Below are 23,178 nucleotides of genomic sequence, written 5' to 3'. Positions count from 1 at the left end.
GATAATGTCTTGAAATATGATATCTAGGCTCTTTTTTTGATAATGGCTTTCAAGTAGTTCAATAATTTTTAAACTATCTTTCCTCAATTTATTTTCCAGGTCAGTTGGTTTTCCAGTAAGATATTTCACATTTTTTTCTGTTTTTGTTCTTTTGACTTTGCTTTATTGTTTCTTTATGTCTCATAGAGTCATTAGCTTTCACTTGTCCAATTCTAATTATTAAGGAATTTTTTTAGTGAGTTTCTGTATCTCTTTTCCTATTCAGCCAATTCTGCTTTTTAAGAGATTCTTTTCTTCAGTGAATTTTGTGTGCCTCTTTTACCATTAGGCAAATTTTGTTTTTTAAGGTGTTATTTTCTTCAGTATTTTTTAGTGCTTCTTTTGCCAATTTATTAGCCGCATGGCTTTAAACAAGTTACTTCACCTCTATTTACCTCAGTTTCCTAATCTGTAAAATAGATAATAACAACTGCCTCCAAGAGTTGCTTTGAGGATCACATAATTGTAAAGTGCTTAGTATAGTGCCTGGCACATGGAAAACACTATGTTGGTCTTGAATGCAATCAGTAAACAATGCCAAAAGTGATGATATCTATGTAAGATCATTTGAGAATATATTCAAGTAAATTGATGTTACCTGACTGGTAACAAGTTTTGTCTCATGTTTTAAACATATGATATTATGTGTGTTATTATTATGTAGATTATACATTATTTCAATTTTTTCTTATATTGTGAAATTTGGGAAACCATTATATCAGAAATGCTGTTACAAAAGTAACTTCTCTTTGAATAGAGATATATTAGATTATGAATTGAGCTGTTTAAAGAATGTGGTAAAAATGTTTGAAAACTGTTCAATTTTAATGGGGTATATTTGCTTTAAAAATGGATAATACTGATAACTTGCTGTTGGGAGAAAAGTAGCAAATGCCTCTTTAAATTATCCTTATCTGTGAGGTTCCTTGGGACTTTCTACTAGGGCAAAGTCTTAAGATCTTATCAGCCTTGCTGGTAACATGTTGTAAAATCATAATGTACTGAAGTCGGAGAAACTAGGACAACATCCAGCCAAAATGAGAGAATTAACAAGTTTTATTATAGTGAAGAGCAAGTTTCATCTGAGATTATTTGGCCATCACTGATGAAAATTATGAAGTGGATTCTATCAATAAATAGTATGTATTCAAGTTACATCTTTGAATGAACTGAACAATAGACTTTAGAGTCAAAGATTTCATTTTGTGTTAGGAGTTAATAGGCAATCTGTTAGTCAACAGACTTATAGTAGTCAGATTTTTCTGGGGGTTTTGAGTCAACTATCATGTATTTGCTGTGTCTGTGATACTGCAGAATGTGATTATTCTTAATTTATAAATGAAGGATAAATGAAATGTCCTTATATATGCTCATTGCTAAGTATTATTGAAGCTTAAGCAAAAATAATGATAACCTGAACCTAAGCTATGATTAATGAAATTTTGCTATTTGAAGTAAAATCTCATGGGACTATAATCTGGTATTATTTTAAGTCTTTATTTCAAGTATGATTATCTGAATTGTCATGAAGCCAATAGTCCACCATTCAGGGGGAATGCCATGTGCTGCCCAAAGTGGGTGTGGTCTGAGAACTGCTACAGAATGTCTGTCCCTGAGAAAGTTGAGGGGACAACCTTACAAAGGTTTCTCCATGGTGCTATTTCTTTTCTGAACAGGAAATTTTCCCACCTGGTTAATTCTGAGAACAGATATGATACCCTGTGAATAATGTGGAACTTGCTGTATGATTTGCTGTTTACTATGATTCTTGGCTGGAATCAAACAGAGTTAAGGGAGTTTATTCCCTGTTATAGCTTCTGTCTGACCAATCTGTGCCCCTGAAAAGACAGTCTTGATGTTGTTGTAACCATGTCCCTCTTTTTCCTTTCATAGCAAATTTCTATTATCAGGACAGATGAAGAGTAGAGATTTGTCACCGCAATGCTAAATCTATTAATTAGTAGATTAATACTGTAACATCTGAGTTACTGTAAGAGGATGCAAGTATGAAAGAGTTTATTATTTTAATATGAATTCATGGTCAACTTCATATTCTAAACAACTAAGTAAATGAGCTCTTAGGTTTGCAATCCCCTTGCTAATAGTTACATATTCACATATAAGATTAATTTCCCTTAAAGTACCTCATTCATTCAAGATAATATGAGGATTATACATGTACATATATTTCATATATATCCTTAAAAAAAGGAGGCTAAGACAAAGATGTAAAAGCTTTTATAAAATTTAATGGAGTAGTAGTCTTTGAGAAAACACCAAGATTAAACTGTTAGAATTCTAAGAACTAGGGTGTGTGTGTGTGTGTGTGCGCGCGCGCGCGTGTGCGCACACGCTCACTTACATGCATCGGTGTGTGTGTATTCAATTAGCTTCCAAATGTATCTAATGTTATGTCTAAAACAAGTTTCAATATGTTTTATTAATAAGTTCTCAAAATTAGATTAAGGTTTTTTCATATTAAATTATATTAATAATTATAAAGAATTTTAAATATGTACCTTTTTTTTCCTAGTTTGAAGTCCCAGTGATAGTATTAAGAGATAGGATGCTCATTTTCCATGTCAAACCCTCTTTCTTTAGTCTGTGAATGACACTGCCCATATCAGGTACAGATTTTGGATAAAGATAGAAAGCAAGTAGTATATAAAAAAACATAATTCTCTGAAGTTTCAGGTGAATCGTTGGTTCCTAATTTGTTGTTCTTCTTGTAGCTCTGTTGTCAGTAGGGTTAGATCCATATGGTTGAGTAAATTCTCACATGAACTAGTTACTGGAAAAAGCTATTTTAGAAGATTATACTAAATTGTATTGAGTCTCGTTGCTGGCATATTTTAGCAGAATTACCTAGGAATCTCTACAAGTGACTTGGAACCAGAGAAGCAGAGCAACTAGGAGGAAGCCCTTCAGAGCTACCCTGAGAATGAAGCCTATTCCAGAATGTCCAAGGTTGATATTTCCAGGGAGAGATGACTACATGGGACATCTGGTACTCAAGACCAAATGTGCTAATTAAATGAGCATTGGCAATGGGTTGCCTGATTACAAGGAAAGTTGATGTTATTACTCTCTTTAACTAAGTTTATTTAATTTTTATGACATTGAAGAAAACATGGGATTATGATTTTTATAATACTCATGGCCACAGTACACTTGTGTCCTATTGTAAGCTGAAGTTCCCTAGCTTATACATTCTGATGCTTACTCAAATTGATTTGGCATGAGCAGCAGAGATTAAGATAATACAGTTAAGGACAGAGGAGTAATATAAGTTAGATTGTGATACTGCATCATGAATATAGTTAGCACCAAACGGGGGATTGTGCAAAGTCAGGCCACTGGGCAAAATATAGTCTGAGTGACCCCCATATTTTAACCTTACTCAACCTTTGCATACTGTGCTCAGCCAGACTACAGGGCAGGGTGAGGTCCTCTTTGGGCTAATCCTATCACCTGAAGACCACTCCCATCACCTAAGAACTAATTTTTTCTCCCAATGATGTTGTAATGGGAAAGAACTGAGGTGACACTTATCCCACTTCCTCATAAAAAATGTCTACTGATTAGAATTGTCTTATTATTATGTGCAAATTTTTTTACTATTGTCTATAAAATCAGGCTGGAACTTAGATTTGGCAGCAAACTCCACTCCAACTGCTTGATGTCTTGGGGTGCCAATGAATTCCTCTTTGTCTTATTTCCTGAGTTTGCCGTTAATTGATCAGGGCAAGGCCTGAACCAGAATTTCTCTTTTAACAATGACATACTGTTTGGAATTTTTTTCAAGGAAGGATGCTATATGAGGATAGTAAGACTTCATCTCAAAAAAAAGGGGGTGGGGGGGCAGCTAGGTGGCACAGTGGATAGAGAACCGGCCCTGGATTCAGGAAGACCTGAGTTCAATCTGGCCTCAGACACTTGACACTCACTAGCTATGTGACCCTGGGCAAGTCACTTAATCCTCATTACCCTGAAAAAAAAAAGACTCCATCTCTTTTCTGGGTCAAAGCCCTGCTTTCCCTTGATCATCTCTTTTCTATCTGCTAGAGACCTTTGGAAACTTCACATCATTTTCTCCCTACTGTTCACAAAAATAATATGAGGTCCTTCTACACAGAATTTGCCAGTGATCCACCACCTGGAAAACACCTACTTCTAATTGTTTTTCAATAATGGCAATGGCATTCACTCATCCATATTCCTACCTGGTTCACCTAGGGTGCAATGACAAACATTTCTAAAAGGGGTAACAAAGAAGGTGATTTGCAGCCTTGAAATAGTTTTCTCTTTGAAATTTAAATAGCCCATGCAGTCTGAAATCCACAAGCACAATCTTAATAAACACTGTGCTCCATCTCAATGGTTTTCAAAATGTTTTATCATGGAAACTTCATATTAAAAAAAAAAAAACCTGGGGGCGGCTAGGTGACACAGTGGATAAAGCACTGGCCCTGGATTCAGGAGTACCTGAGTTCAAATGCGGCCTCAGACACTTGACACTTACTAGCTGTGTGACCCTGGGCAAGTCACTTAACCCCCATTGCCCCACAAAACAAACAAACAAAAAAAAAAAAACCTGACTGTGAAAAGTTAAATAAACAGAGAAGTTTTAATGATACATGTAAGGCATTTAAGTGATAATGGAGCACAGAATCTTAGGACTTAGAGGTGGAGGGATCTTAAAGTTTCACTCACAGGAAGAACCTCAGAGTTGGAAGGAGTTTCAGAGAGCATTTAGTCCCACCCATATTTGAAAGAAGGCTCCTTTGAAAATACTTCTGACAAGGAGTTATCCAGTTCAGGCTTGAAGAACTTGAACAAATGACTAATATGGAAATGTTTTACATAATTGTACATGTATAACCTTTATCTGATTGCTTACCACCTCAGATGGGGGCGGGGGGAAGGAAGGAGGGATAAAATTTGGACCTCAAAACTTTAAATAAAAAGTATTTGTTGAGAAAAAATAAATAAATCTGTATCTTCTGAATGTTAAAAAAAAAAACAAACTTGAACCCAATATCTCCTGAAGCAGCCCACTTATTCTACTTCCAGATAGCTCTTTAGGAAGGTATAAATTTGCCACTTTGCATCTTTCACCCACTGTCTCTAACCACTAGGGCCAAGCAGGGGAAGTCTAGTCTCTCCTCTGGGTAATGCTCTTTCAAATACCAGAAGATAACTATCATGTCCCAAAGTCTTCTCTTCCCAGGGCTAAATAGACTCAGTGACATAAAATTATTCTCATATGTCATGACCTTAAGGCTTTCTATCACCCTGGTTGATCTCTTCCAGATTTCTCTCTAGCTTATCTGTATCCTTTTTTTTTTTTTTTTTTTGCATGGCTATGGGGGTTAAGTGATTTGCCCAGGGTCACACAGCTAGTAAGTATCAAGTGTCTGTGGCCAGATTTGAACTCAGGTACTCCTGAATCCAGGGCCAGTGCTTTATCCACTGTACCACCCAGCTGCCCCATTGTATCCTTTCTTCTTCTTTTTTTTTCTTTTTCTTTTTTTTTTTTTGTGAGGCAATTGGGGTTAAGTGACTTGCTCAGGGTCACACAGCTAGTAAGTGTTAAGTGTCTAAGACCGGATTTGAACTCGGGTCCTCCTGACTCCAGGGCTAGAGCTCTATCCACTGCGCCACCTAGCTGCCCCCATTGTATCTTTTCGTAAATACAAATTGGACCCAAAACTTAAGGTGTGGGTAGAACAGGGCAGAGGATTTTGATGATTATCTCCTGATTTTATGGATAAGGAAATTGAGGCCCAGAGAGTAATCTGCTTGAAGTAACTCACATAGTAAGCAGTGCCAGGATATGGACTAAGGTTCTCTGACTCTAAATCCAAGGCTGCTTCCAGTGCTTGCACATTGCTTCTCTGAGATTTTTAGCCAACAATTTATATTGAGGCAGGAATGCTGAAATAACAATGAGTTGATATTTGGATAGCAGAGGAAGTGTGGTTTAGTGGAGAGTGAGCTGGCCTCAGAGCCAAGATGGACCTGTGCCTCAGTGCCAAGCTCTGCCTGTGACACATAGTGTCTATGCAAGCCCCAGAAAGTCACTCTCTCAGTGTTCTAGGAGGCTCTAGGAGGCTCTCCAAGACTATACATTGCAGAACAGGTGCTAACCTACATTAACAGAGGAAGTTGCTTACCAGAACATCCCTATTCCAATGAAATCACAGGTCCAGTCATCCTTATTTGGATGTTCATATTGTGTTTGGAGTTTGCATGAATCGTTAATATAGCACAGTGCAGTGGAAAGACTCCTGGATTTGGATGAAGAGGACCTGGGTTTGATTCCTGACTATGCCTCCTGGTACCTGTGGGAGACCTTGGGCAAGTCACTTAACATTACTGGGCCCAAGTCTCCTCATCTTTAAAATGGGGAGGAGCAGGAATTGGCTTGTTAACTCTGGGACTGTCCCAGCTTTAACATTCTATGATCTGGGGGTGCAGTGGATAGACCTGAGTTCAAATCCGACCTCCGACATTTAACACTAGCTGTGTGACTTTGGGAAAGTCACTTAACCCCAATTGCCTCACAAAAACAAAACAAAACAAAACAAAAAAACCATTCTATGATCCTAGGTTATTCCGCACACCCCTGGTGGCTGTGAAACAAATTTATTAAACTTTCTGCCTATCAGTGGCAGCACTTGGACCATTTGCTTTCAGGTACCGTCTTTACTTGAACTCAGAAACAAATGCATCTTACAAGGTGAAGATTCAATTCAAAGTCACTAAGAGCCCACTATGTGCTGGGCCCAGTGCTAGGGGCCAGGGATAAAAAGATGGAAAATGAAATAGTTGCTGTTCGCAAGGAGTTTATGACACAGTACCTGCTGTTAAGTGGATAAGAATATGACTTGGAGAAATACAAAAGAATTTGCTTTTAAACTAATATTCCCATAAAAAAATTTTTATTGATTAAAAAGAAAAAACACTGAGTTTCAAATTCTGTTTACAAGGGGCAGCTAGGTGGTACAGTGAATACAACATTGGCCCTGGAGTCAGTAGGACCTGAGTCCAAATCTAGACTCAGACACTTATTAGCTGTGTGACCCTAGGCAAGTCACTTAACCCCTACCGCCTCAAAAAAAAAATTCTGCCTACAAGTTCCCCTCCCTATGGAGCCTTTCAGTTTCCCTTGAAAATTATTTGAAAAACCCTGACTTAACTAAGCTAGTCAGTATAGATATCCCAAGACTGACTATTATAATCCTCCAGTACCCCTATTGGTTGGCCTCACTATATACATAAGTGTTTGCCAGAAAAAAATTATGGGTGAAATTGAATTTTTAAAAATAAAATCCTGGGGGCAGCTAGGTGGCATAGTGGATAAAGCACCAGCCCTGGATTCAGGAGTATCTGAGTTCATATCTGGCCTCAGACACTTGACATTTACTAGCTGTGTGACCCTGGCCAAGTCACTTAACCCTCATTGCCCCGCCCAAAAAAAAAAAATCTTGTAAGGGAAGAATTTATGTTCAAACAAGAAGTAGAGGGAGTTATGATAAAAATAGATAATTTTTATTACATGAGATTAAAAAGCTATTGTGCAGGGCCAGCTAGGTGGCACAGCAGATAGAGCACCGGCCCTGGATTCAGGAAGACCTGAGTTCAAATCCGGCCTCAGACACTTAACACTTGCTAGCTATGTGACCCTGGGCAAGTCACTTAACCTCAACTGCCTCACCAAAAAAAAAAAAAAAAAAAGCTACTGTGCAAACAAAACCAATGCAGCCAAAATTAGAAGGAAAACAGGAAAATGGTGTGTGTGCAGAAGATTTTGTAGCAAGTTTCTCTGATAAAAGCTTCATTTCTCAAACATAGGGAACTGAGTCACATTTTAAAAAATAAGAGCCATTCCTCAGTTGATAAATGGTCAAAAGATATGAACATGAAGTTTTCCAAAGAAAGCAAAGCTATTAATAGTCACGTGAATAAATGCTCTAAATCACTGACAATTTAAGAAATGCAAATTAAAGCAACTCTGAGAAACCACCTCATACCCATCAGATTGACTAACATGACAGAAAAGGAAAATGACAAATGCTGGAGGGGGTGTGGAAAAATTAGAACACTAATACAACTGTTGATTGTATTAGTCCAACAATTCTGGAAAACAATTTGGAATTATGCATCCAAAATTATAAAACTGTGCATACCTTTTCACCCAGCAATACCACGAGTAGGGCTGTATCCCAAAGAGATTTTTAATGGGGTAAGGGGCAGGGGGATGGACCTATCTGTATAAAAATATTAATAACTGCTCTTTTGTGATGGCAAAGAATTGGAAATCAAGGGGATGCCCATCAATTAGAGAATGGCTGAACAAGTTGTGGTATATGATTATGATGGAACGAAATGATTAGCAGGATAGTTACTGAAAAACCTGAGAAGATTTATATGAATTGATGTAAAGTAAAGTGAGCAGAACAAGGAGAACATTGTATACAATAATAGCAACACTGTACAATGATCAACCATGAAAGACTTAGGTACTCTCATGAAGACAAAGATCTAAGACAATTTCAAAGGAACCCATGATGAAAAATGCTATCTACCTCCAGAGAAAGAACTGATGAACTATGAATACAATCTGAAGCATACTTTTAAATTTTTCTTTATTTGTATTGTTTGATTTTGTTTGTGTTTTCTTTGGCAACATGGTTGATATATAAATATATTTTGCTTGACCTCACATGTGTAATAAAAATCAAATTGCTTGCCTTCTTAAGGAGGAGAGAAGGGTAAAAGGGTGAGAGAAAATTCAGAACTCAAATTTTTAAATATTTTTTCTCAATCACATATAAAGACAATTTTAAACATATTTTTAAAATTTGAGTTCCAAATTTTCTTCCCCCCCTTCCCTCCCTCACCTCCTCCCTTCCCGAGAGAGTGAACAATTTAATATAGGTTATACATGTGCAATCATGCAAAACATATTTTTATATTAGTCACATTGTGAAAGAAGACATAGACCAAAAGGGGGAAAAACACACAAAAATAGAAAGTGAAAAATAGAAACGAAAATTTTTTTAAGTGATGGTTAAATTTTTTTTACATGTAATTGAGAAATTAACAAAATAAAACTTATATGAAAAATAAAGAAAAGCAGAATTTTTGCTTAAATACATACTTTAAAAACAATCTTGTATGACCTTGGACAAATCAAAGGCCTTGGTACCCCAGGATAGAATACATGGACTTTTCCATCTATTCTAGCTTTTAATCTAACTGTTTCAATGGTATAGAAAATTTCAGAGGTAGAACCTCTCAGGTCTTTCTGACTCTGAGGCCAGCTGTCAACCTCATCATACCAGGATATTTCCCTGTACGGTCCTGAAAACCCACAAAGAAACTAGGAGTGAGAGGGAATAACAATCCTTCTCAAGATGCACAGCAAGAAACAGTTTTGAGTTTCAACTATGGCTTTAAAGTTCATTGCCATGCCATGGTCTTACCTTGTCACTTGGGTTCTCGTGCCAAAATCCAAGGATCTCATCGACTGCAGCACTTCAACACAGCCTATGTACTGGAGTAAGGGGGGGAAAAAAAGCACATGTAGGGAAAAAAAAAAGCCAAACCCATAGAAAATGTAGATCATGACACAGTGAGTCAGCTTTCACCTTAGTAGCCCCACATTGAAGATATTAGAAATTATCTTCATCAGATCAGGTTCTGATGGCTTTCTCTGGGGTTGTGCATTTGAATAGTAGCCCATGGCATCTGAACATCAAGGAGGACATATGCTCATTAAGACTCTGGGTAAAAATACACAGAAACTCATCAGCGCCCCTACTAAATAGGGGACAACATTTCTCCAAGTCTTTGTTCTTCAGTTATTTTGTAAGCACCAAATGGCCTACTTTGAAAATGATCTGAAAGTTTCTTAGAAATGATAGCTTTCAAATTTTCTTCCACCAAATGACTAATATGGAAATATGTTTTAAATGATTGCAAATGTCCAACATATCAGATTGCTTACTGTCTCAAGGAGGGGGGTGAGAGGGAGAGAGAGAATTTGGAATTTAACATTTTTTAAATCAATGTTTAAATTGTTTTTATATATAATTAGAAAAAACAAAATATTATTTTTTAATTAAAAAAAAAAGAAATTATAGCCTTCCTGTTCATCTTTCCTTTTGAAGTAGCCTGAGGGCTTCTGGGAGTCTGGCCAATGCTGTGGATGGATAGTCAGGGCTGTCAGAAACTGAGTTCTCCTTCTGATAAACCACTGAGGATTATTATCTTCCTATAGAATTAGAACCCCAGTGACTAACCCCCAAATCCAAGTGATGGGAAGGTTAAGCCAACTATTTAGCAAAAGTACAATGACCAAAGCTATGCCTGCCTCCTTTTTTTTATCATTCTTCTTGGCGTCTTTAATATAACTGGCCTTTATTAAATATTTATTGTAGAGCGAATAGGGCGCGGGGGGTGGGGGTGAGGGGTAATCAGTGTATTTTGTACTGTCCTGATATGTGGTTTCCTCAGCTGTGAAACTCTTAGTGTGCAAACCTCCCCTCCCTGACCTGTAAGGTGTAATTTAGTAGATAAATCCTGCGAAGTTGCCTGTGGTACCAAGAGTTTTAGTGAAGGTTACTCAGGTAGTAAATTGGAAAGGCAGGATTCAACCTACATTGCTTCTGACCTAGCATGCTAGATAATTCAGCTCAACAAGCAATTAAGCCTGGTAGCTGCAAGACATTGTGCTAGGCAGGGGAGATGCAAAGACAAAAATTAAAACAACCCCTGTTCTTAAGGAATTTACATTTTACCAGAGCCAGGTGGTGATAAAGTGTAATTTAGAAGTGTCAAACTCTGGCTCAAACTAGATTAAAATGTAACTGGCAAATGTTTCACAAAATAGATATAACACAATGTTAGTTTGTAGTTTTCTAAGTCAATATGTCACCATAAGGTTCCTTTTCTATTTGAGTTTGACACCACTCGTGGAGTGGAGTGTCTCTCTTGGAATTAGGAAGACCTGCGGTCATTTCCTACCTCAGACACTTAGGCAAATGACCCTGGATAAGTCACTTCTTCACTCCATTTCAGTTTCCTCATCTGTAAAATGAAGAGATTGAACTTGATGGCCTTTAAAGCCCTTTCCAGTCCCAAATCTATGTTTTTTCCATCTACTCCAGCCAACATCCCATCTCTAGACACACATCCCTTTGAACTGCAGAATTATTGAAAGCTCAAGCTGGAAGACACTTCAGAGATCACCTAATCTATCATCTTCACTTCACCAATGATGAAACTGAAGGCAAGAGGGGAGAAGTGACTCCCCAGGCCTTTGATTTACATGGCTCCTTCAAGGTTAAGTGGCTATATAATCTTCCATTTTTGCTAACCAAATCCAAAGACTGGGAGATTCGGTGAAGGTAAGGATAGTTGGGGGGGGGGGGAAGCTTTTTATTTAAAATCAATTAGAGAATTCTCAAGAAAAGTGGATCCCACAGGTCACTCCCACCCAGGGGTGTGCTAGAACCAGGTCAGTGAAGTGATAGTTATATTTTCAGTGTGAATATTTACACCTCAGAGATCAACAAACACTACAAATCAGGGCTTGAATTATTGTTTTGTGGATTGTCTAGATTTAAGAAAGTGATGGAGAACAAGTTAATTATGCAGATTAAAGTTAAAGCATGTTATGGGTACTTTTTGTTGTTGGGGGGGGCGGAGCTGATTTGTTAACCATTTGAAAGTCTATGTCTTTTCATTCTTCGGCCTCCTCAGGCACACTTGGGATATCCTTTTTCTCAATAACCTAAAGAGCTTTCAAGCTGACCATTTATCCAAAAAAAGCTAAACAAAACAAAAAAATCTTTATTGGCTTTCTTTTTGTTGTTGTTTTTGTGTGTTTTGAGGGGTTTTTTTGGTTTGGTTGGGGGGGGGGCGGGTTGTGGGGCAAGAAGGGTTAAGTGACGTGCACAGTATAACACAGCCAGTAAGTGTGAAGTGTCTGAGTTCAGATATGAACTCAGGTCCTCCTGAATTCAGGGCCGGTGCTTTATCTACTGTAACACCTAACTGCCGCTCTTTATTAGCTTTCTATTGCCTCTTGAATAAAACTCAAACTCCTTTGTCTGGCATTCAAGGCCATTCATAATCTGGACCAGGGGAGAACACTTCATAAATGAAGTGTCTAATATTCAGGATATGAAATAGTTTATTACTCCTTCCAGTGACATTTGCATTTTAAAGAATGACTAGCCGAAATAAATGAATAAATCAAGGTAAAATTTGCTAGGGGGGGGGAAATACCTTTCCTAGAACTCCTCAAATCACCCCCAGGTCGGGGGCTGCCTACTTTGCCCACTGGCAAAGCACTTGCAATGTTCCTCCCTCCAACATTTCTCTCCTCAGAATCCACCTTTTCTGGCCTGCCAGTCATGGGCATGGGGATGTGCTCTCTACACAGTTCACATGGATACAATGAGAAATTTAGAAGAAACATGAGTCAGACCTCAAGATCATTCCAAGAGTGAGTGAGTTTCCATTCTACCTTGGGTAGGAGAGGCTACTCTAAGAAGGTGGGGGAGGAGGGAGGAAATCATGCCAGAATTTTGCAACAAATTACCATGAAGTCCTGAATGAAGTTGATCTTATAGTGACTCACAAAAGCCCATTCTAGTTAAAGACTTTTCCTTGGAGAATCTCTCTCTCTCTCTCTCTCTCTCTCTCTCTCTCTCTCTCTCTCTCTCTCTCTCTCTTTCTGTCAGACAGACAGACAGACAGACATACAGCAGAGAGAAACAGAGACAGAGAGTGTAAAAATGACATTTGTCTACTTCTTTGTTGCATAAACTGCTGAGGGCTAGATAAGAAGGGATTTAGTATATTAATATAGGCATGAGTCAGAGTGGCATCAAAGTCTTCATCATCTCTTCCTTATCAGTCTCCCTGCCTCAGATCTCTCGAATCTCTAATTTATCCCCTACACAGCTGATTTTTTAAAATTATTTCTTTTTTTCATTTATGAAATAAAACAAGTATTTCCATAAAAGTATAATAATTTTTTTTAAAAAAGATGATTGCGCATGAAACTGCAAATCTATTAAGTACAGCTTGCTATTCCTTTTAAGATATTTCTACAATACAGGGTTTGATCCTGTCACTCTCGTGGCTCACAGTTGCCTATAGGATAAACTCCTCATTTTGGTATTCAATGCCCTTTCAGTTCTATCTCCAGTCTCATTTCTTGTTTCCAGGTTCATTATACATCCATTACCCCTCTTCATACTTTCTAGCAAAATGGCTTGTTCCACCTAGACATTTCATCTCCTTTCTCCCTGCCTTTGTGTAGGTGGTCTCCCATGTCAAGAATGCACTCACTCTACTTACTAGCTGTGTGACCCTGGCCAAGTCACAACCCCAATTGCCTCACCAAAAAAAAAAAAAAAAAATTTTTTTTTTAAAAGAATGCACTCAGGGGCAGCTAGGTGGCACAGTGGATAAAGCACCAGCCCTGGATTCAGGAGTACCTGAGTTCAAATCTGGCCTCAGACACTTAACACTTACTGGCTGTGTGACCCTGGGCAAGTCACTTGACCCCCATTGCCCCGCAAAAAAAAATAATAATAATAATAAAAAGAATGCACTCACTAAAAAAAAAGGAATGCACTCACTCCTTCACCTCACCTCACCCCATCCCCCTTATAATATAATCCCTAGAGTCCTTCAAGGCTCAGCTCATGGGACATGAGCTTTCTCCTGCTCCCTTCAGCTGGGAGTGTACCACATCCTACCCCACTCTCAAAATTACTTTGTGTTTACTGTGTACACATTTGCATTTACTTCTATGTGCTCTATTGTTTTCCCTGATGGAATATTAGCAATTTAAGGGAAGAAACTGTTTCACTTGTTTTTGTGCCCTCAGTGCTTGACATGTAGTGGCTATTTAAATCAAATCAGCTTACAGGGATGTGGCATCAACATGGCTTTTCATTTTTTCCATTTTATACTGGAAAAGTTCTCTATCTCTGATGTCTATCAGTAATTTTTTACCAGTTTTCCCTGCTTTCTAGTGGTTCTGGAGTTCATGATTTTTGGAGAGAAGCAAGTTGTTACCTCCACTTTCCAGATCTATCCTTTGGAATCTTTGATGAAAGTCACACAATTTGGGAGTTGGAAGGGACTACAGAAGCTACTGATTGGGCAGTTGATCAACATGTTCATTCCCCATTTAACAGAAAAGGGAGACCCAGAGATGGTAAATGACTGTACCCAAGTTCAATGAATTGAAGTAATTGGCTTAGGTACAGCCAGTTGATGTAATTTTAATCAGCTGTGATTTAATCTCCATGTTCTCGAGCCTAATGTCCAGTGCCACATAATATGAAAAACCAGAATGGGTTTATACAAGTAGTTCCAAACTAGTTTCACCCATGTCCAACTCTTCATGATCCCATTTGAGTTTTTTCTGGCAAAGATACTGGAGTGGTTTGCCATTTCCTTCTTCAGCTCACTTTATAGATGAGGAAACAGAGGCAAACAGGGTTAAGTGACTTGCCCAGGGTCACTCAGCTAGTAACTGTCTACAGGCCACATTTGAACTCAGGTTTTCCTGACTCCAGGCCCAGCACCCTATTTATTCACTGTATCACCTAGCCGCCCAACTTGACTTCTATTGAAGCCAAAAATAACTCTATTAGTTTTCATTTATAAAACACTTTCCTTGAAAACAATCTAAGTAGTATAAAATCATCTCTGTTTTACAGATTACAAAAATGAAACTCAGAAAAATCCAATGATTTGCCCAACGGCACATAGGAAGTAAGCGCTGAAGCTAGGACTCAAGACCAGGCCTGCACACTTAGGGCCAATGCCTCATTCCACAATACTGCCCTCCCCTGAGAATGGGTTTCTGCAGACTTTGAAAAGGAAGATGACATCATAGGAAGACTGGTGGAGTAGAAGTGAAATAATGAAAGTGAATGAGAGCTGTTTAGAAGCAACCCCGATACAAATAAAACTTCTCACTTGGCTGAGACTTGCATTGCCAAGATAGAACTTCTCTTCAGAATCTAACAGATTGATCCCCTAACTTTCTAGCCTTAGCTACTCCTTTGATGTCGAGAGGAATCACTAATATTGGTTCAGGCTGTGCTTTAACAACTCAGTCATAGGTAGAGAACAGAACATTCACTGGTCCTGGGTCCTATATCCCAGAGGGGAATGTTCTAGTTTTTGTTTTTCTTTTTCTTTTTGAGAAGCAAAATGGGAACATGTGGCAAATAAGACAGAAGCAGGGGATTCAAATTCTAGGCCTGGCATGAATTAAAGGGACTGAATTTGACTTTATAAATATTAGTCTGTATAGACCTCAGTTTCCTTAATTTAAAAAAAATTTTATTTCTTTTTGGGGGGGGAATGAGGGTTAAGTGACTTGCCCAAGGTCACACAGCAATTAAGTATCAAATGTCTGAGGCCAGATTTGAACTCAGGTCCTCCTGAATCCAGGGCCGGTACTTTTTCCACTGTACCACCTAGCTGCCCAGTTTCCTTAGTTTTTAAAATGGAGGTGATTCTCCTTATCTTTCACCCTAGTAAAGGCCTTTCTTCTTTCCCTGGTCCAAAATATCCTTCATATGGCTGCCAGAATAACGCATTCCTTTGATCTTTGGTGGCTTCTGGTTGTCTACCAATAAAATTCAAGCTTCTTTGCCTTAATTAAATGTCCTCCAGAATCTGGAGTCAGCTTACCTTCTTAGGTTTCTCTCTTACTACTCCCTTCCACACTTATACACTACAGGATGACTGGACAACCTACCCTGTATCCAACAGAATTGCTTTCTGTTTTCCCTCATCCCATGGGTTTGCTCATGCTGTTTCCCCTATACCCAGAATGTCCTCTCTTCCCTCTTCACCTGTTGAATCCTTATGTACCTCGAAGTCATAACTCAACTGCTACTTCTTCCATGAAGCCATTCACCAGTCCTCCACCAAAAATGACCTTTGCCCTCAGATCTCATTTAGCATTTTGTTTTGCAACTCTCTGCTGGACTTACTTTGCAGTACTATATATTATAGTGGCCATGAACTTGTGTCTCCTCTTCCTATAAGACTCTATGCCCTCTATAAAGCACCAGTCTTGGATTCAGGAGGACCTAAGTTTGAATCCAGCCTCAGACACTTGACACTTACTAGGTATGTGACCACAGGCAAGTCACTTAACCCACATTGCCCTGAAAAAAGACTCTATGCCCTTGAAAAGCAGGGACAGTCTTATCTAAATTGTCTGTTTGCTCTGCATATGGTAAGCACTTAATAAATGTCTGTTGAATAAATCAATGACTGACTAAATGAATGGGTGCTATGTGCAACACAAGGAAAGTACAAATCATGGTCCCTGCCCTTGAGGAGGTTATCATTTGCTTAATATTCATGAAATGATCAAAACAAAACCAGGCAGCATTTAACTAAAGCCAATGTTTCATAGTGAATAGAGTGCTAGACTTAGATTCATGAAAACCTGGGTTTAAGTCCCTCTTCTAACTTTTTAATATGAATCTGAACAAGTCACTAAACTTTCATGTGCCATAGTCAAGTCCCTAGGACTTGTCTGCTAATTCATAGACGTGTTGAGACCTATCGTGGGAGAATATCTCCATCCTGATGAAACAACAGATCCTTCCCTGTTCTCTACATCACAGGTGTCAAAAACAAATCCCACCAGCTGCTTGCATCTGGCAACACGCTTGAGTGATGCCTGAACCAGATTAAAATGTAACTGAGAAATACTTGACAAAATAAATTAAAATATAATACAGCATAGTTAATATTAACACATGGTTTTCTAGGTCGATATGCAGCCAGAAGCGTTCCTTAGTACCATTTAGGGGCCCCCATTTCTAGTTGAGTTTAACACCTCTGCTCTAAATGACTAAATGAAAAACTGTGTGGTATAAACCAAAGCTTCTTTAACTGTGGGTCTTGACCCCATATGGGGTCATGTAACTGAATGTGGGGGATGTGAAAAATTTGGCAAACCTATTTTATATACCTATCAACCTGGGATCCCATAAAAATTTCTTGGGCAAAAAGAGGTCATGAGTGGAAAAAGTTTAAGAAGCCCTGGTCTAGACTCTCAAAGCAAAAGCAGTATCAAGATGGGAGAAATCATGGTTGGGTTTATCAGTTTCACTCTAATTAGGCCTAAAAGGAACTCCATTGACCATATTGAAAGCACTCTCCCTTAGTTCACTAAGAATTTTCTTTCCCTTTCAGTTTGGCTACTCACTTTATTTGATGCCCAGACTAGTGAACCTGGTGGTGGGTAAGATTTTCCCTGAGCTCTCTAGGAACCCAGATTAAGAAATTCCCCAACAATGTTCAAGAAATTTCAAAAATAACCTGAATCCTTCCTGTGCAATCTAGACTGCTGTTTCTATAAGAAGATATTCTTCCCAGATAAGTCAATTGAAGGGTTTCTGGTTCTGGTTTTGGTATAAAAATGGGGCATTCTGTGAATGAAAACCAGAATCCTTTTCCTTCCAGTAACTGGCATGCAATCCCAAGTTCATGAACAGCAAGATGAGGAACAGGGTCAGGAGAGAAGTGAAGATCATGTGCCTGGAATGGGAATTAGTTAAGGCCTCACCTTGAATAGTAAGCAGGTCTTTTTTGGACGAGTTAGGAGTGACCAAAACAAGTGACACAGATAAACAGCTGCAGCCCAAGAGCAAGAAAGAGATCTCTTGAAACGTTTCCTGGTGTCGGCAAACATATATTAATCATTCATAATAAATCCACTGCTGGCCTTGGAAAATGTATGCAGATTTTAGAGCACACTGCATATTCCTTCCCAAGAGTGCAAGGCTGTGGGCAAAAATAATTCAAATGTCTATTTCACGGAGTGGAGCTAGTTTTCTTTGATATTTCTGGGCTGCTATAAACCTGAGTGGCTAAGATTGTAAAGAATTCCCACACCTTGGGGTGATGTTAATGAGGAATGAAACTGAACTTTTTAGAGTGTGTGGGTCTATATCGAAAGAGAAGAGAGGAGAGTGAGTCCTTTACATCAGTAAGCTCTGCCTCTGTGCATATCCACAGGATATCTGACCCAATTTAAGTCTGAGTGGTCCCCATGCATGCCTACATGCCTAGCCTTAGGCAAAATTTTAAAGTAGGCAAAGGTCATTTTTCTCACTTTGCTTAACCCTTCTGACACTTTTTCCCTTTGTACCTCCCTCTTGAGGTGTCCAGAGTCTTCCTAATCTCTCTTCTCCTCATTTAAAAAATTTGCTCCAGGAACTTTCACACTAAAGTATAAGTGACTGATAACTAAATTGCTAATGTAAATTAAAATACATTAGTTATCTTTTCTGTGTGAATCTGCCCCGTGCCTCAAATTTCTTCACTGTCCTATCTCCCACACAATTACAATGTTTCCTCCTTTCATTTCTATATTAACAGGCAATTTGAAGTACTAAAATGACCATGGATCCAAAAGGGATGCAGAAGTCATCTAGTCCAATTCCTTCATTTTAATCATAAGGAAACTGAGGTCCATGCCCAGTGCGACACAGAGAAGCAGAATCCAAATCTGCTCTCAGGCCTTGTGACTTGGAAGGCAGCTAGGTGACCCAGTGGATAGAGTGCCAGGCCTACAGTAAGAAAGACTCATCTTCCTGAGTTCAAATCTGACCTCACACACTCACTATGTGACCCTAGACAAGTCACTTAACCCTGTTTGCCTCAACTTTCTCACCTGTAAAATGAGCTAGAGAAGAAAAGGGCAAAGCACTGCTGTATCTTTGCCAAGAAAACTCCAAATGGGATCACAAAGGGTCAGACACAACTGAAATGACTGAACAACAACTTGTGACTTGGAAGTTCATAAGTCTTTCCATTGTTCCACTGTGCTCTCTAAGGTGGCTCATAAATAGAAATGCCATCTTTCTCTCATAGAACAAGCAATCTTGGACCCTGCAAATAAAGTGTCTGCTCCCCAGAAGACCCAAGGAAAATTACAGATCAGTGGCATGTTCATATTTTTGGAAACCCCACAATGTTAAAGGGGAGGGGGGATGCAAACCATAAACTTTAAAAAATTATAAGCTTGAGTGCAAATATATTACATTACTAGCCAATATACCCCTTACGTGGGCAAGAGAAACATGACAACCATCCGGGCATCTCTATGAGACCTCATGCCAAGAGGCCCACTCCTGAGGCAAAGCCCTATAACCAATTCTGTTCTAACACATTTTTGGAGTAGGAAAAGATTCCAACTCAACCCACGGTTCTGAAATCAGCTCCATTTACTTAGTTTGAGGTCCTCCATGGGGCAAATGTGTGACTGAAAGAATTCAGAGAGCTGTCACCTCTCCCAGTATTAACTCTAAAGCAAGAGAGAGACCACAGGATACAGTCAACTTCTCCTCTTTGGATCCATTTGACAAGTGCTGGCGCTACAAGGGCTGCAAATATTTTCTGATCCAGATTGACCTTTGGGCCTTTTTGATTTGCAAAGTGCTTTCACAGCTATGGTATTTCCTCCTCATGACCACTCTGAGGCAGGTAGGGAAGGAAGACAGGCATTAAAGTGAAGCAGAAAGGATGCTGGAGTTGGAGTTGGGACTTGGCCTCTTGCACTTCCTTTGTTTTGAAGAGGACCCATGTCATCAAAAGAGTAATGTGGGTAAAGTCTTGACTTTTCCCTTGAATTGGATTTAAGTGAGGCAGAGCTAAACATTTATTAACTTTGTGATCTTGGCAAATCATTCAACCTCTTTGGACCTCAGTTTCCTCCTTTGTAAAATGAGAGGGCTGGACTAGATGGCCTCTGAGGTTCATAAAAGTTTTTATTAACTCCATTTTATAGATAAGGAAACTGGGGCCTATAAGTATCCCTTGATTTGGCCATGGTCACACAGTGAATAGATGGGAGAGGCAGGATTCTAGCCTCTTTCTTTCCATACTCCAACAACTCTCCAAGAACAATAACTCACCAAGCATTTATTAAGCCCCTAATAACAATAATTTGTAATAATAATAGCTTGCATTTCTAGAATATTTTGATGTTTTAAAAACCTCATTGGAGTGTTATATCCTAATTATTAGGAATGTAAAAAGGAAAAATATCCCAACCAGTCTCTACCCTCAAGGAGTTTATAGTCTATTCTCATGTAGAGGATATAGAGAACTATATAGAGAATATATAGAGAAAATCCTGTACTTGACTTTTTAAAAATTTATTTTATTTTATTTGGGGGGGGGCAGGCAATAGGGGTTAAGTGACTTGCCCAGGGTCACACAGCTAGTAAGTGTCAAGTGTCAGAGGCCGGATTTGAACTCGGGTACTCCTGAATCCAAGGCCAGTGCTTTTTCCACTGTGCCACCTAGCTGCCCCACCCCATACTTGACTTTTAAAGCCTTTTATAACCTGGTCCCTTCCTACCTTTCCAATCTTCTTATGCCTGATTCCCTTCAATATACTCTATGATCCAGTGACACTGGCCTCCTTGTACTCCTGACTGAGCATTTTCATGGAAAGTTTGCCTGGAGTTTTCTCCCTCTTCACCTCTCCCTTCTGGCTTCCCTGGCTTCCCTAAAGTCTAAGCTAAATTCCTACCTTCTGAAAGAAACCTTTCCTGGTCCTGCTGAGAGCTAGTATCTTCCCCCTGAGATTATCACCAATTTATCCTGTATAAATCATGTTCATACATAATTGTTTATACCCTGTCTCTCCACTTAGATTTTGAGCTCCTTGAGGTCGGGTGTTTTTACCTTTCTTTGTATCCCCAGTGTCTAACACAGTAGCTAGGGGGAAAATACTATTTACAAAAAAAATTAAATCATAGTCAAACAACTGTGTGTATCATGTATACATACATCATATCTGAAAGACTCTCCCTCCTCACCTCTACTTCTTGGACTCCCTAATTTCCTTCAAGGCTTAACCCAACTACTTCAGTTTACAGCCTTTTCCTGACCCATTTCATTCGCCCACTCACTGCAGCTATTAATGCTTGCTGCCCCAATTCCCATCCCTATTACTTATTTGTATACTTATTTGGAGAGTTCAGGGGGCAAACCATAGTAGTTCCTTCCTCTCTCCCCTACATGATCCCCACATGGGCACTGGAGCATGGAGCTGACAACATAGAAGTAGCTCTTATCCCCCAACCTAGACTGCCTCCTATGAAGATACCATCATGATCTTTCCCTCTCTGATTTGATCTTTCCCTCCCTGATTTTCCCTGTTTTTCCCATGGCTTGACCTGACCACCTCTCCATCCCATGGGAGGCAGTTCAGAGCTCCTGCTCCACTATGAGCCTCAGACTTACTTCCCCTTTCCCAATAGTTGTGGGCCTTGGACCCTCTACCATGGCAGACATGGTCACTCAAACCACTTCAAGGAGCAAGGAGTCATCAAATACAAGCCCTATCTTAAGATGGTAGACCACTGGGCTTTACTAACTGGAAAGCCACTGTGCCTTCCATGCACCTCCATCATTGCCATCTGTCCTATACCTGCATTTTGTGAACCACTAGTCTTTACCATCTACACTACAATGTAACCCTCCTATAGGTTTTCTCTCCCTTTTTAGAATGTGAGCTCTGGGAACAGGAACTGACTTGTTTTTCCATTAGTATTCCTTAGTATTTCCATTAGCATAGCTTAGCACAATGCTTGGTACATAGTTATTCAACTAGTATTTCTTAATGTGCCCTAGGCATAGTGCTCAGCCCTGAGGATACAAAGAAAAACTAAAACCAGGCCTCAAGGGGCTCAAAGTTAATGGAGGAGACAACAAGCAAACAGTGATGTACAAACAAGATACATAACAGGATAAACTGGGAATAGTCTCAGAGGGAAGGCACTAAGATTAAAGAGGACTGGAAAGGCTTAATAAATTGGAAGTGTTTAAACTTCTTATTCCTTCCTTCCTTTTTCCTTCCTTCCTTCCTGTTTTCCTCCTGTTGTCTTCCTCAGTAGTATGCAAGCTCTTTAAGGCCAGGGGCTCTTTCATTGATGTCTTTGTACCCCCAGAATCTAGCAGAGTGTCTGGCACATAGTTGGTGTTTGATGAGTTCTTGATGAATTGGATCAAATGTATAAAATGAGAGGACTGGATTCGATGATTTCAAAAGTCCCCATCTCAATACATATTAATTAATTCCAGCTTTACACCCTATAACTGAGAACTGAGAGACAGTTATGTACTTCTATATGTAAGTCTGTACTCAAAACAGAGTACACTGGACCCAGAGTTAGAAGAGACATGAGTTCAAATTCCTTGCTTGAAAATAACCATATGATTATGGGCCAAAGGAGTACCTTAGCTACTATGAATCATGGCTTCTTCCTCTGTAAAATGGGGACAATACCACCACCTCTAGTATTTAACTCACAGGATTGTTGTGAGAATCAAAAAATGAGATTATGAAGATTGGTCAGCAAATGTTAAAGGACAATAAGAAAAAATGTCAGTGATGAGATGATGGGGCTATTCTCTTTTTGAAGCACATCAGGAAATATTGAATTAGGCCAAGCATTCATAAACTCAGGAGAGGAAAGGCCTATTTATAGGAAGAACAATGAGAAAACAGGATCACCACAGTATAAGAAGAACATGAGGGGGCAGCTAGGTGGATAGAGCACTGGCTCTGAATTCAGGAGGATCTGAGTTCAAATGCAGCCTCAGACACTTGACACTTACTAGCTGTGTGACCCTGAGCAAGTCATTTAACCCTCATTGCCCTGCGAAGAAGAAGAAGAAGAAGAAGAAGCAGCTGAAGAGTGCCCAGCGAAAGGCAACCAGAATGATGAAGGGCCTGGAGTTCATGACATATGAGAATTAGTTGAAGGAAATGGACATATTTACCCTGGAGAAGAGAAGATTTGGGAAAAAGATGATGGCCATGGTCAAGTATTTGAAGGGTATCAAGGAGACGAAGGATTCAATTTGTGTTGTTTGGCTCAGAGGGCAGAACCATGAGCAATGGGTGAGAACTAAGACCTATTTAGGCTCAATATCAGGAAAAAACTTCTTAACCATTAATTAGAGCCATCCAAAAGTGGAATGGACCATCATGAGAAGACATATGTTTCCCCTCCCTAGAAATATTCCAGCATAGCTGAGACTGCCACT

At 39.2% G+C, this 23,178-nt stretch overlaps 1 protein-coding gene across 1 annotated transcript in view; it reads right to left on the bottom strand.

Annotated features, from left to right (window-relative positions):
* Positions 1 to 23,178, bottom strand: part of SHC4 (SHC adaptor protein 4) — a 172,181-nt gene that overhangs the window by 125,732 nt on the left and 23,271 nt on the right. The window contains exon 3 of the mRNA XM_043980737.1: positions 9,531 to 9,601. Coding sequence (XP_043836672.1) covers positions 9,531 to 9,601 — 71 coding nt within the window. The remainder of the gene's footprint in view (positions 1 to 9,530; positions 9,602 to 23,178) is intronic.

This window comes from Dromiciops gliroides, chromosome 2, assembly GCF_019393635.1.
Source record: "Dromiciops gliroides isolate mDroGli1 chromosome 2, mDroGli1.pri, whole genome shotgun sequence".
NCBI classification, from domain to species: Eukaryota; Metazoa; Chordata; class Mammalia; order Microbiotheria; family Microbiotheriidae; genus Dromiciops; species Dromiciops gliroides.
This window is presented reverse-complemented; position numbering and strand designations above follow the sequence as displayed.